Here is an 11,596-nt window from a genome sequence, read left to right as displayed (position 1 = left end):
AAGGAAGGAAAAAAGAAGGGAGAAAGAGAGAAAGAAAGGAAGAAAGAAAGAAAGAGAAAGGAAGAAAGGAGGGAAGAAAGGAAGGGAAAGGAAGAGAAAGGAAGGAAGGAGGAAAGAAAGGAAAAAAAAAGAAAGGATGGATTTAGGCAACCCAGTCTCACTGAATTCCGCCTTGCTCGGACCACATCCAGGGAGGATTGTGGACCATTCTGGGGGCCTCATGCTAGAAAGGACCTTGTCAGGCTGGAGTGTGGCCATAGGAGGGCACCCATCAAGGGGAAGGGACATGAGGTCCTGTCCCAGGAGGATTAGCTGAAGGATCAGGGAGTGACTGAGCCTGGAGAAGAGAAGATTCCATGGGGAGTATGCTAGCTCTCTCCCAGTGTTTGATGAACTGCCTTATGGGGGAAGGGGTAAACTTGTTCTGCTGGGCCCCAGAGGGTAGAATAGGAGCCTGGGGGAGAAGCTGCAAAGGGCAATTCAGACTTTGAGTCAGCAAAAACTTCCTAAAGAAAAGAGCTGCTTGGGAGGTAGTGAGCTGCCCACGCCTGGAGGTCTTCAAGCAAAGGTGGGATGGCCGCTTCCTTGTAAAGGGGTTCTTCGTCCCTTCCACCTCTAAGGTTCTGGGATTCTTTTGCTCAGCCCCCATTCTCTCCCTTCTCCTTCTAGCTCCACTTCACTCACTTTGGAATCTCCACTTCTCCTAGGCCATCCATTCAACTCATTTCTCCCATGATCCTCTGCCCTCCATCTCTATCACCCTTCACTCCCCCTACTCTACCTCTGTCTCACTTGGCTCCCCATGGACCTTTTCTCCTCTCTCTGATCACCCAGCTCTGCCTGTTTCTATTTCCTCTCATCTTTATCCCTCCTCTAGAATCCCCAGAAGCCTCCATGCTAGTGTCCCTGGGGCTGTGTTCAAATCCTTTTCACACTGGGCCTCAGTATCCCCTCCCTCGTGGCAGTGACCCTGGCCCTGGGCTTACCTCAGTGCCAGCTTCCACGGTGTTGGCCAGCATCTCCTGCAGGGCCCGCACAGAGAGAGACTGCTCCAGCACGAAGCAACACACGGCCAAGTCAGGGGGCACATTCTGGGGGAGCATGGAGGACAGAGAGGGGAGTCTGAGCTGCCCCCGCTCTGTCCCAGGAGGCCCCTGAGCTCCGTGGCCAAAGTTGGAGAGAGGGTGTGGCTGAGAGGGCTCCCCGCCCCAATTCTCCCCCCATCCCCTACTCCCATCCACTGCTCTCCCCACCCAGAGCATCCCATAAGCCCACTGACCTGGGCATTGCTAGTGGGCTCCAAGAAACAGAGGCGGTTGCCAAAGCCCTCCGCAGCCAGGCAAAGCTTGATGTGCTCCTTGAGGGTAGTAGCACTGCACTGCAGGACGACTTCGTCCTCCTGGGATGGGGAGAGGGAGGCCGGGCTGAGGTTCCCTCCTTAGGACCCTCCTTGAGACCTTCAGGTCCTAACTTCTGTCCCCAGTCAAGGATAAACAAGGAGCAGCGAGCCTCTAGTATGTGCCAGAACTGTGTCTGTGCTCTCCAGGGCTTTACTTACACTTGGAGTCTCCTAGTCAGGGTCAGAGCCTAAAACCTCCCTCCAGCCCCAACCCTCCCTCCCTTCGAGGCCCCGGCTTCCCTGTTCTGCATCCCCAAATACCCTCTGAGACGGAACTTCCTAGATTTAGAGCTGGAACAGTTCTTAGGGAGTATCACGTCGAACCCACTCATTTTACAGATGGGGAAACTGAGGCCCATTGAGGCAAGACTTGTCTAACATCCCACAGCTAGTAAACGGCCAAGGGTGGATCTGAACTCAGGACTTCTTGATTCCAAAGCCCAGTTCTGTTCTCCCTCTGAAACCTGACTCTCATATTCAGTCTCAGCTCCAGTTCGGAAACTCCAAAGCTCCCACTCAGGGATCAGCTCTGTTTGCCCCTAAGTACTCACCAGCTCCCTACTCTGAGATCCCCAGCCTTCCATCCCAACCTGCTTTTTCTTTTCTTTTTCTTCTGATTTGGAAACCCTTAATTTCTGTCTTGGGATCAATACTGAGTAATGGCAAAAGAGTGGTAAGGGCCAGGCAATTGAGGTTCAGTGACTTACCTAGGGTCACACAGCCAGGAAGTGTCTGAGGTCAGATTTGAACTCAGGACTTGCTATCTCCTGGCCGGGCTCTCTATTCACTGAGCTGCCTAGCTGCCCCTCCTTAATAGCTCAACTAATTTCACCGAAGTTTGCCCACATACCCAGTGATTTCCCCAGGCTAAGACTCCTCTCTGCCTGCTCAGGCTGAGATTTCCAACCACCATTCTGAGGCCCCTCCTCACCGGATTCCTTACTCAGAGCCCTTGGGGAAAGGAGGAAGGGGACAAACTGGTCATCAACAATTCCCACTGTAGAGATTTGTCCCCTTCTAGCCCCTTCTTGTCCCCTCTACACCCCTGTTTCCTCCCTTTCCACCTGGTCTCTCCCCAGGCCCCACATCCCCCTCTCTCCAGTCCAGGTCTGACACCCCCACTGGCCTGCCTGTGTGATTTTGGGAAAATCCCTTTACCTCTCTGGGCTTAAGTTTTTTCCTTTGTAAATTGAATGTTCAATTAAATTACATTTCAATAGGCTTTATTTAAGGGCAGCTAGTAAGTAGTACAGTGGATAGTGCCAGGCCTGGAATCAGGAGGATCCCTTCAAATCTTATCTCTGATACTTCCTAGCAGTGTGACCCTGGGCAAGTCACTCGACCCCCATTGCCTAGCCCTTACCACTCTTCTTCTGCCTTAGAACCAATACACAGTATTGATTCCAAGATGGAAGGTGAAGATTTAAAAAAAAAAGATCTCTGCAAGAGAAGGAGTTCAGGATTCCACCTGGTGGAGGCGAGGTGAGAGAAGATGGCATCCCAGGTGTGCCAGGGGGAACAGCCTGGGCAATACTGCCATAAAGGTGGCAGATGGACTGTCCCAGGCAGAGGCCCACAATCTGACCAGGCTTTGGGATACAAGGCACATGGAGGGGAATGATATGAGCTGAGTCCAGATTGGAGGTTTTACTGGGTGGGCAAGCCAGGAAGGGAGCCATGGTGGCTTCTTGAGCAGGGGAGCCTCGAGCATCACAGGCTCAGCCCTTTGCTTTAGAAATAGCCATCACTGGCTGGCTGGGGACTGGGTGAAACCAGGGCAAGCATGCTTAGGAAGCTGGGAGCAGAGCCTCAGGGCATGTGCTGAGTGGAGGAACTTGCGGCTGTCAGAACTCCTGCGAGCTTCCCCAGCCAGGACTCTCCCCTCCCTTCCAGCCCTCCAGCCCAAGATTCCAAATGGGTCAACGCTGGGGCCTGGGCCTGGCACTGGGCAAAAGGAGAAAGCGGAGGGGTATTGGGGAAGGTATTGCAGGGCGGGATAGGAATCTCGGGCCCTGGCTTTGGAGTCAGAAGCTCCGGGTTCGAATCTCTCTTCTGCACTTATTTTCTCCTGTGACCTTGGCTAAGTCGGTCCGCGTAAGCCTCAGTTTCCTCATCTCTAAAATGAGGGCGCCATTACACCTGAGCCTCAGTTTCCTTCTTTGTAAAATGAGGAGGTTGGACTCGGCGGCCGCCAAGGTCCCCTCTGGGTCTAGCTCGAGGCCCCAGGCCGGCCGGCCGGCGTCTCTGGCAAAGGAGGCATTTCCGAAAGTGAAGGCTGGTGGGTTCGCAGGTCCCTCCCAAATAGACGCCCCGTTAGTCCTCTTAAGGTCCGCTCCCGCGGCCCGGCTCAGCACACCAACCAGAAGCCTCCTAGTGGGGCCGGCCAGCCAATCCGAGCCCGCCGGTGGGAAGCGGGGATTGTGAAAGGTACCAATGGGCTCGGGCTCCGGAGAGGGTCGAAGCCCTGGTGGGGTGGGGCAGGGCAGGCACGCACAGCTGTCTCCGTCTCTCTCCCGGCCCCGAAGCAGCGCCTGACTCCTCTCCTGCCCAGTCCTACCCCCCCCCCCCCGGCTGCTCCCCCTTCTAGAAACTGGACCCTTCCTTCTCCTGTCCTCCCCTGCTTAGGGAAGGTTAGGTTTCTGCTGAGAAGGTGCCCCCGTCAGCATTTTCCTGAGCCCTGGGGAGGGAGTGGAGACGCGGCTTCCAGCCTGGAGGTGGAGACGGACGTCCTGAAGGCAGGGCACCCCCCCCCCCACCCAAGCTCGCCTCCAAGGTCCGGGGTGGGAGTGGGGGCTGGGCTTAGCCCGAGGCAGGGGTACCTCGACTCTGAACCCTCTTGGAGTGCCTCCCTTCCCCCTCCCTCTCCCCTCTTGGCTCCACGCCTCCGTCTCCACCAGCAGTCCCAGCTATTCTGGGCAGCACACCTGTTCCCCCAAATTCCCATCTCCACCCCCACCCTGGCCTGACCAGGCTCTGCCATGCAGAGATTGAGAGAGACCCAGAGACAATGAGAGACCCGGGAAAGAAAGGCCCAGAGACAGAAGGATTCGGAGGAGAGAGCCTGGACTCCCTGGCATGTTAGGGGTGGAAACGAGGCTTCGGAGGCGCGGACAGAGAAAGGAGCGGAGGCCCAGAGAGAGGGAGATTCAGAGATGGGAGGACCCGGGGCTCCGAGTCAGAGACCGTCGGATGCCCAACCAGCGAGAGACTCCCACAGAGACCTTCAGGGCCCATAGTGAGGGGGAGGAGAACGTGGGAGCCAGAAGAGCCAGAACTCGCTCAGGCTCCCCCAGCCAGGACTCCTCTCCACCCCTCAGCCCAGGACGCTAAGTGGGTCAGAGCCAGGAGTTGGAGAATGAGGCCGGTGGGGGGGGGGGGAGCTAAATTAAGCCGACAGGGAAACTGGCATGCATTTAGAGCTGTGGTCCGGGTCTAAAGCAGCCGCCACATTACCCCCTTCCTGGTAGCGCGGAGGAGAGAGCACTCCTTTCCTCGCCTCGCCCTCCCCCCTCTCCCCTCCCCCGCCCCAAATCCCGGAGCGCCGACGGCAGTTTTCTCTCTATTCGTCTCACCTCCGAGTCCTACGAGACATAGGGCCGCCTAGGCAAAGAGACATGCAGAGGCCGAGAGAGACAGAGACAAGCATCCAGGGGAAGGCAGGGGCGCCCAGAGGTGTGACAGAGGGAGCCTGACGGATGGCAAGAGACGCAAGGAGACAGACCCCGAGAAAGACAAGAGGCGCTCGCAGACAGAGACCCTCCGAGGCAGAGACAAGGAGAGATCCGAGAAAAGGACCAAACTTGAGAGACAGAGAAGCCCCCCACGGGCAGAGATACTCACAGTTCGGAGAAACTGAACGTCATCCTCGCCCTCCCCTCCATCCCCCATGATCCCAGGGAGCTGAGGCTAGATCTGGGGCCTGGGAGTCTGGGGGAAGCTGGGCCCGGGGTGGTGGTGGTTGGGGGGGGGGGACTGAGGGCCGGACGCTTGGAGAGGGTGGCTGGGAAGGCGAGGACAGAGATGGCACTGAGAAAAGGGCTCTGAAGGGGAGATTGGGGGTGTGTGGCGCCTTGAGCCCACCCCTTGGCTCCTATTGGCTGTGAGTTTTTGAGGGGCGGGTCCATCGCCGTAGCCACCACCCTCGGTCGCATAGTCCCCGCCCCCTTCTCTTTTCAGTTAGAAACTATGGGGTAGCTGCGAGGGAAGATGGTTGGGTTCTAGACGGCTCTCCCTTTCCTCGGCTCCCTTAGTTCTCCACATTTGAAGTGTCTTTAAGAAATCCATTAAATATCATCCAGCCTCTCTCCTTCCCACCCTTTCCCAGTCCTAAGGTCCACATGCATATTTGCATAAATCTGCGTAAAACACACACATCTGCATAAAATTTGCGTAGCTGTATGCCAGGCCGGGCACCTGCCCGGAGCTGAACCGCTGGACCCCCTGGTGTGCATTTTTATGCAAAAGTGTTTCACTAAGTATTGTGGGTAATAGTGGTGGGGAGGTGACTGAAACCTCAGTCCACCATCCTCCCTGACTTCCCTTCCCGCGTCCTTCGTCCCTTCCCCCTCCCCCCCAATCTGAAGACTCCGGAAACCAACAGTTTCCTTCCTCACTCAGCACATCTGCCCCATTTCCCCAGCTGTGTCATGGGAGAGGAAAGAGGGGAGCCTCCAGGATCTCTAAGCACTTACAATCATGTTTTATCACCCGTCCCTTTCACTTTCTCCTCTCTGGGACAATGATGAGGTTTCTCCCACTTCCTTTAAGGTCTAAGCCTACTTGGGCTCCTCTCCTCTCCTCTAGCCTCACAGAGAACCAGCTACAGCCATATGGATCCTTGAGGGGGAGGGGGACAGCATCTGCTTTCTCCTCAGGCAGAACTGGATTCACTATAGAAAAGGCCCAAAGAACATCTCTAAGAAACAAGTGTAAAGGCCAAGCCCCAGCCAGAGTGAGGGGGGGGGGGGGAGGGGGAGGGGGAGGGGACAGGTGCTAGAGAGGGAATCTGAGGCAGAAAAAAAGGGGCAAAGACAGAGAGGGACAGAAATGCCCAGCAAGACTGAGACAGAGACCCAGGCAGAGCTAGAAAGAGGGTGCAGGAACCTTAAGACGATCCCCCTCCCCCTGGCTACCCTGGGCTGGTCTCTCCTTGTGTCTCTTCCTCTCTCTCTGACAGGGAGTGGGGGAGGGGGTCAGTTCCTCTTTCACTGGGAAGAAAAAAGTCCAAGTTCCAGTAGCTGTGAGGGGGCCCCGAGGGGGAGGGGCCCAGAGACGTCCAATCCAGCCTGGGCTACCTAGGAGCTAGACCTCCTCCCCCTCCATCCCCAGGGGGCAACATGAACCGGAAAGAAAGCAAGAGGTGAGGGGATCTCCTGGCCCCTACCCCTCCTTCCCTACTGACTCCCTTCCTTCTGTTCTCAAGGCTCCTCCCATTCTCTTTATATCTGTCTCTTATTGGGGGTGGGGGGGATTCTAGGGAAGCGGGATGGGAGGCAAGTGATCTAGTCTAGGAAAAGCAGAGAACGGGGATGCCTGCAAGTTCAGGGTCTCAAGTCCTTAAGGGAGGGATGAGGAGGAGAGAGGAAGAAGAGAGAGCTAAATTGGCCACCCGAGGTGCCTGTCAGTGCTGACATTCTCCCTTCTAAGCTTCTTTCCAGCTCTAAGATTCTATGTTCTAAGGAAATCTAGCTCTGATATTCTCTCCCAGTTCTGACACTTTCTTTTCTAAGGTCACACCAGCCCGGGCAGTCTCTATTCTAAGGTTTTCCCAACTCAGCCATTCTCTGTTCTAAGACCACTCCCAGCACTGACATTCTATGGTTTCTAGTCAGGCCTGTTTCCATCTTAGGGAATAAGAAGGAACTCTTCAAGTCATTATTCCTGGGGGCAATGTCAGTCCAAAGTGGGGTGGGAGAGAGAGTAAGATAGACAGAGATCTGGGTCTCCTCAAGACCCCTCTTCCTTCTAGGATGCAGGCAGGGGTGCCAGTATGTGTGTGTCTGCTTTGGCCCTCCGTGACCTAGGGCAGATCATTCTCCTTTTCTGTAAAAATAAAGTGGATGGGGCAGCTGGATGGTTCTGTAGATTGAGAGCCAGGCCTGGAGATGGGAGGTCCTGGGTTCCAATCTGGCCTCAGATACTTCCTAGCTGTGTGATCTTGGGCAAGTCACTGAACTCCCATTGCCAAGCCCTTGCTGCTCTTCTGCCTTAGAACCAATACAGAAGGTAAGGGGTTTTAAAAGAAAACTTTAAAAAATGAATAACTGAAACAATCACTAAGGTACCATGGAATGCCAAAATGATGAATGTCAATGGATCTGTGTATTCTTGTGTGTGTCCCTCCCTCCACATGTAACTGTGACCCTATTTTTCTGTCCCTCCGTATTATGTCTCCATGTGTAATCTGACAATTCCACCTCTGTGACTGTGTGTAACATTGTAATTCTGTGTCTTTAATGTAACTATCTGTAACCCCCCCCCCAGAACATTGAAACTGACTCTATAACTGGCTCCAGATGTAATGTTGTGCTCTATCTCTCTGCAACTATGTATCACAGAGTAACTCTGTCTCCATGTATAACATTGTATCACAGTCTCCCTGAGCCACAACCTATTTATCTTCATGGATCTCTGTGTGTTTGTAACGTTCTGTGACATCTGAGGGATTGGTGGGTCCCTCTGTGTATTCTTAGGTGTCACATTGTGTCACTCTGCATCTCTTGTAACACTGTTATTTATAAGCCTCTCTCTGAGTGTAACATTGTGGCTATCACACTACCTGCCCTGCTGCTATATTACTCTGTGTGTGTGTGTGTGCTCCTTTAGCTCTCACACTGTATGTCTGTGCCTTAATGAAAAGATCCCTAGACTTGGAAAAAAAAAGGGGACCCAGATTCAAATCATTTAATTATCCCTTGGGCTCATCATATCATCTCTTGGGGCCTTAATTTTCTCATCTGTAAAATGAGAAATTGTAGCTTTGAAGGAAACTTAAAAAAACATTTCTTTAATCTTTAATCACCTCATTTTACAGATGAGAAAACTGAGGTCCTGAGAAATTAAGAGGTTAGCTCAATGTTGCATGGGTCATTGTGAATAGCAGAGCTGGGCTTTAAACATAAATCTTCTCAGTGCAAACCTGCACCTCTTTCCACTCAATCACGATGGTTGGCTTCTTTTTAGAAGTAGGAGCCTAATGGTGTGCCATACTTCCTTTATGGCCTAGCTTGATTGTTTTATGAATTTTTTGTCTTTTAATGATGTCCAACTCTTTGTGACCCCATTTGAGGTTTTCTTGGCAGAGCTACTGGAGTGGTTTGCCATTTCCTTCTCCAGCTCATTTTACAGATGAGGAAATTGAGGCAGATAGGGTTGTGACTTGCCCAGGGTCACACAACTAGGAGGAGGCTCGGTTTGAACTCAGGAAGATGAATCTTCCTGACTCCAGATCCAGCACCATGTGGCTGTTCCACTGTTTTATGATTTAATTTGTCTGAATTGCCTTTTTTCTCCTTTTTCTTATCTTTGGTAGAAGACAAGGAAAGGAAGGCAATTCAGAAACAGAAGATATGTCTCTATCTCTCATCTCTCTAACTGCATCTTTACATCTGTGGGTTATCTCGAGGCAGCCTCAAGCTCTCAGCCCTTTGATTAAGATTCTGACTCCTAAGCCAGCTATATGACCTTATATAAGTCACATAACTTTTCCACACCTCAGTTTCCTTCCCTGGAAATAGAGATGATAGTTGTCCTTTCTGCCTTCCCAAATTATCATGAAGGAAGCACTCTCTGACCCTGATGTCATTCTAGAGATGAGTTATTAATATCACTCTGTGTCATTCGTATCCATCTGTCTATGTTGGTGTGTTTGTCTCTCTCTCTCTCAGCATGTTTCCCCTCACCCCCACTCCCAAGGATGCCCCCAAAATAGTCTCCTCTGCTTCTGGAAAACCACTGTTTCCCAAAGGGTAGGGCAAGAGAGGAGCCTTGCACACCTGAGTCCCTAGGGCTTCCCCCAGGGCTGGAAACTCCATGGCTTGCCCCTGAGACCTCAGGGAGTCTGACGTCTAGGGCTTGGGCTGGCTGGGGCTCCCGACCCCTTTTTACCAGGGCTCTGCTCTCCACTGGGGGAGATGGATCAGGACCAGGGACAGGGAAGGACCTGCCTGGCAGCAGGTAAGAGATGAGGAGGGAAGAGGGTGAGAGAGATTTTCAGAAGAAGGAAAGGACTTAAGAACTTCCCCTTCTGCTGGGGGAGTGAGCAGGCAGGCAGGCAGGCAGGCAGGAGAAGGAACTGGCTGCCTCTACACCTTAAGACCTAAGATGGGGAGGGGCGGGCCTGATTGGAGGCCTTGGAGGCTTTCCCTAACTAACCTGGGTTCACATGTAAAGGAAAACTTGTATTTCCTCTTTCTGTGGCTCCATCTTCCCTTCTTTGTCCTGAGTCCTGGTTGAGCCCCCTACTGTCCAAAGAGCACCCCTCTCAGGGCCTCAGTTTCCTCATCTGCAAAATGAAGGATTTGGGCTCCCCAATCTGTCCCGGCGTTACTATTCTGTGTTTGCTCTCTCTAACCATCTTTGTCTTTTTATTCTCTTTCTTGGGTTTCTCCTGCCTCCTTCCTTCTGTATCTTTTCTAGCCTTTTTTAGCCTTCCTCTAGATCTGCTCTGTCTTTCCTTCTTCGTCCTTCTGGGTCTCAGAAGCTCCCTCGTCCCTAGTTCTCTCTCCTCATACACGCGTTCCCTAGAGGCCCCTCTGTTCCATGCTGGAAGGTTTATTTTTAACCTTTCCTTGAAGCTCTCTCAGCCCAAGGGATCCAGTCCAGCACAGAGGAGCCTGGAGTCGGTGACTGCGAACTCCCTCAGCCCCATTCCCCACAGCTGGCAGCCCAGATGCCTGGGGTGTTGTTAAAGGGGAAACTGGCAAATGAGACATCTGGACGCCCAACGGCACTCTGCCTGAGGGCTCTAGTCACTTGTTGGGGTGGGGAGTGGGGAGATTCGAGGTTGAGAGTTGATAGTGCAGTGTGAGGGGCAATCTTGGAGGTCTGTCTGAAGGAAGTGATGCCTGGAGCAGCAGGGAATTGTGAAATGCTGACAGGGTTTAGGAGGCAACCTGGGCTGAGCCTGGAGGGATGGAGAGAGAAGGGGTGTGTGTGTGTGGGGGGAAGGGAGGACTGTAATCCTGGGGTTCTGTCTGCAGGAAGGGCCACCCGGAATGCTTGGGAACTGCACCTGGCCGGGGCAGGACTCGCCAGGGCCGGAGGCACATGACTTGCCCCAGCCCCAGGGAGATCACCAAAGTCATGGCCTCCATGACCCTGGGACCCCTTAGCAGCGGCTGCAGCCTAGACGAATTACTGGAGAAATGCATTCATTCCTTTGGTGAGCGCCCACTGTCGCCCACTGTCACACTGCAGACACCCACTCCCACCCCTGTCCTCTAACCTGGCTGCTAGAGGGCGCCACAGAGCATGAGGCCTCATAGGAGTTGTGTGGGATCCTGAGCAAGTCACTTAACTTGTTTGCCTCAGTTTGTCAATCTGTAAAACGGGGTGGGAGGGGTAATAATTGCTGTGAGGCACTTGGCACTCAGAAATGTTAGCTCTTCTCTTTCACCGCTGACCCTCTGCCGGTCACCTTCTGACCTCTGACCCGCCAGCCTCCAGGTACTGCCCCTCTGATTCCTGACAGTGTGGGCTGATGGACGGTACCTTGGACTCAAAGTCAGAATGCGGCCAATGGCAAATTCAGCCCCTGTCTGGACCTCAGTTTCCCCACCTAGATCTCTAAGTATATCTCCCTCCCCCATAAGATGCTCTGTGTCCTGGGACTCCCCCAAACATGTCCCCCTCCCCCTGACACAGACACGGCTGGAGGACTGTGCCGAGGGGACCACATGCTTAACATGGCTTTGACCATGCACAGCTGGGTGCTGTCCTCAGCTGACCTTGCCCGGCGCCTGCTCAGCATATATCCTCCAGGGGAGTGGGGGGTGGGGGGAGGTGAGGGGGAGGGCAGAGCTGGGTGGGGGGAGGGCGAGGCTGCCAGGGGATGACCCTTAACAGACCTACGTACCAAGAGGCTAAAGGAGACCATGGCGAACAGAAGCGGCTGAAGATCTGTAACCTGGTCAGGTGAGCCCACTCTGGCTCCCGGAGAGCTCCCTCCCTCCCTGTCAGAGACCCCTCCCCCTTCCC

General features: G+C 53.7%; 2 protein-coding genes across 4 annotated transcripts in view; one reads left to right on the top strand and one right to left on the bottom strand.

Annotated features, from left to right (window-relative positions):
* Window positions 1–5,302, bottom strand: part of RYR1 (ryanodine receptor 1) — a 97,528-nt gene extending 92,226 nt beyond the window's left edge. For both annotated transcript variants that reach the window (XM_044667388.1, XM_044667389.1), the window contains exons 1-3: window positions 5,240–5,302; window positions 1,280–1,399; window positions 987–1,091 (exon numbers count right to left, since the gene is read on the bottom strand). In XM_044667388.1, the coding sequence (XP_044523323.1) occupies window positions 987–1,091; window positions 1,280–1,399; window positions 5,240–5,287 (273 nt within the window). In that variant the 5' untranslated portion in view covers window positions 5,288–5,302. The remainder of the gene's footprint in view (window positions 1–986; window positions 1,092–1,279; window positions 1,400–5,239) is intronic.
* A 1,433-nt stretch (window positions 5,303–6,735) lies between these two features.
* The window catches only part of RASGRP4 (RAS guanyl releasing protein 4), a 15,374-nt gene continuing 10,513 nt past the window's right edge, over window positions 6,736–11,596 (top strand). Inside the window, exons 1-4 of one of the 2 annotated variants that reach the window (XM_044671155.1) lie at window positions 6,736–6,758; window positions 10,600–10,781; window positions 11,264–11,369; window positions 11,471–11,533. In XM_044671155.1, coding sequence (XP_044527090.1) covers window positions 6,736–6,758; window positions 10,600–10,781; window positions 11,264–11,369; window positions 11,471–11,533 — 374 coding nt within the window. Of the gene's footprint in view, window positions 6,759–10,599; window positions 10,782–11,263; window positions 11,370–11,470; window positions 11,534–11,596 lie in introns of those variants that run through there. The other variant, XM_044671154.1, reaches the window with a different exon arrangement.

Source organism: Gracilinanus agilis, chromosome 3 (assembly GCF_016433145.1).
Source record: "Gracilinanus agilis isolate LMUSP501 chromosome 3, AgileGrace, whole genome shotgun sequence".
In the NCBI taxonomy this organism is placed as follows: Eukaryota; Metazoa; Chordata; class Mammalia; order Didelphimorphia; family Didelphidae; genus Gracilinanus; species Gracilinanus agilis.
Note: the sequence above shows the minus strand (reverse complement) of the source record. Positions and strands in the feature narration are given on the sequence as shown.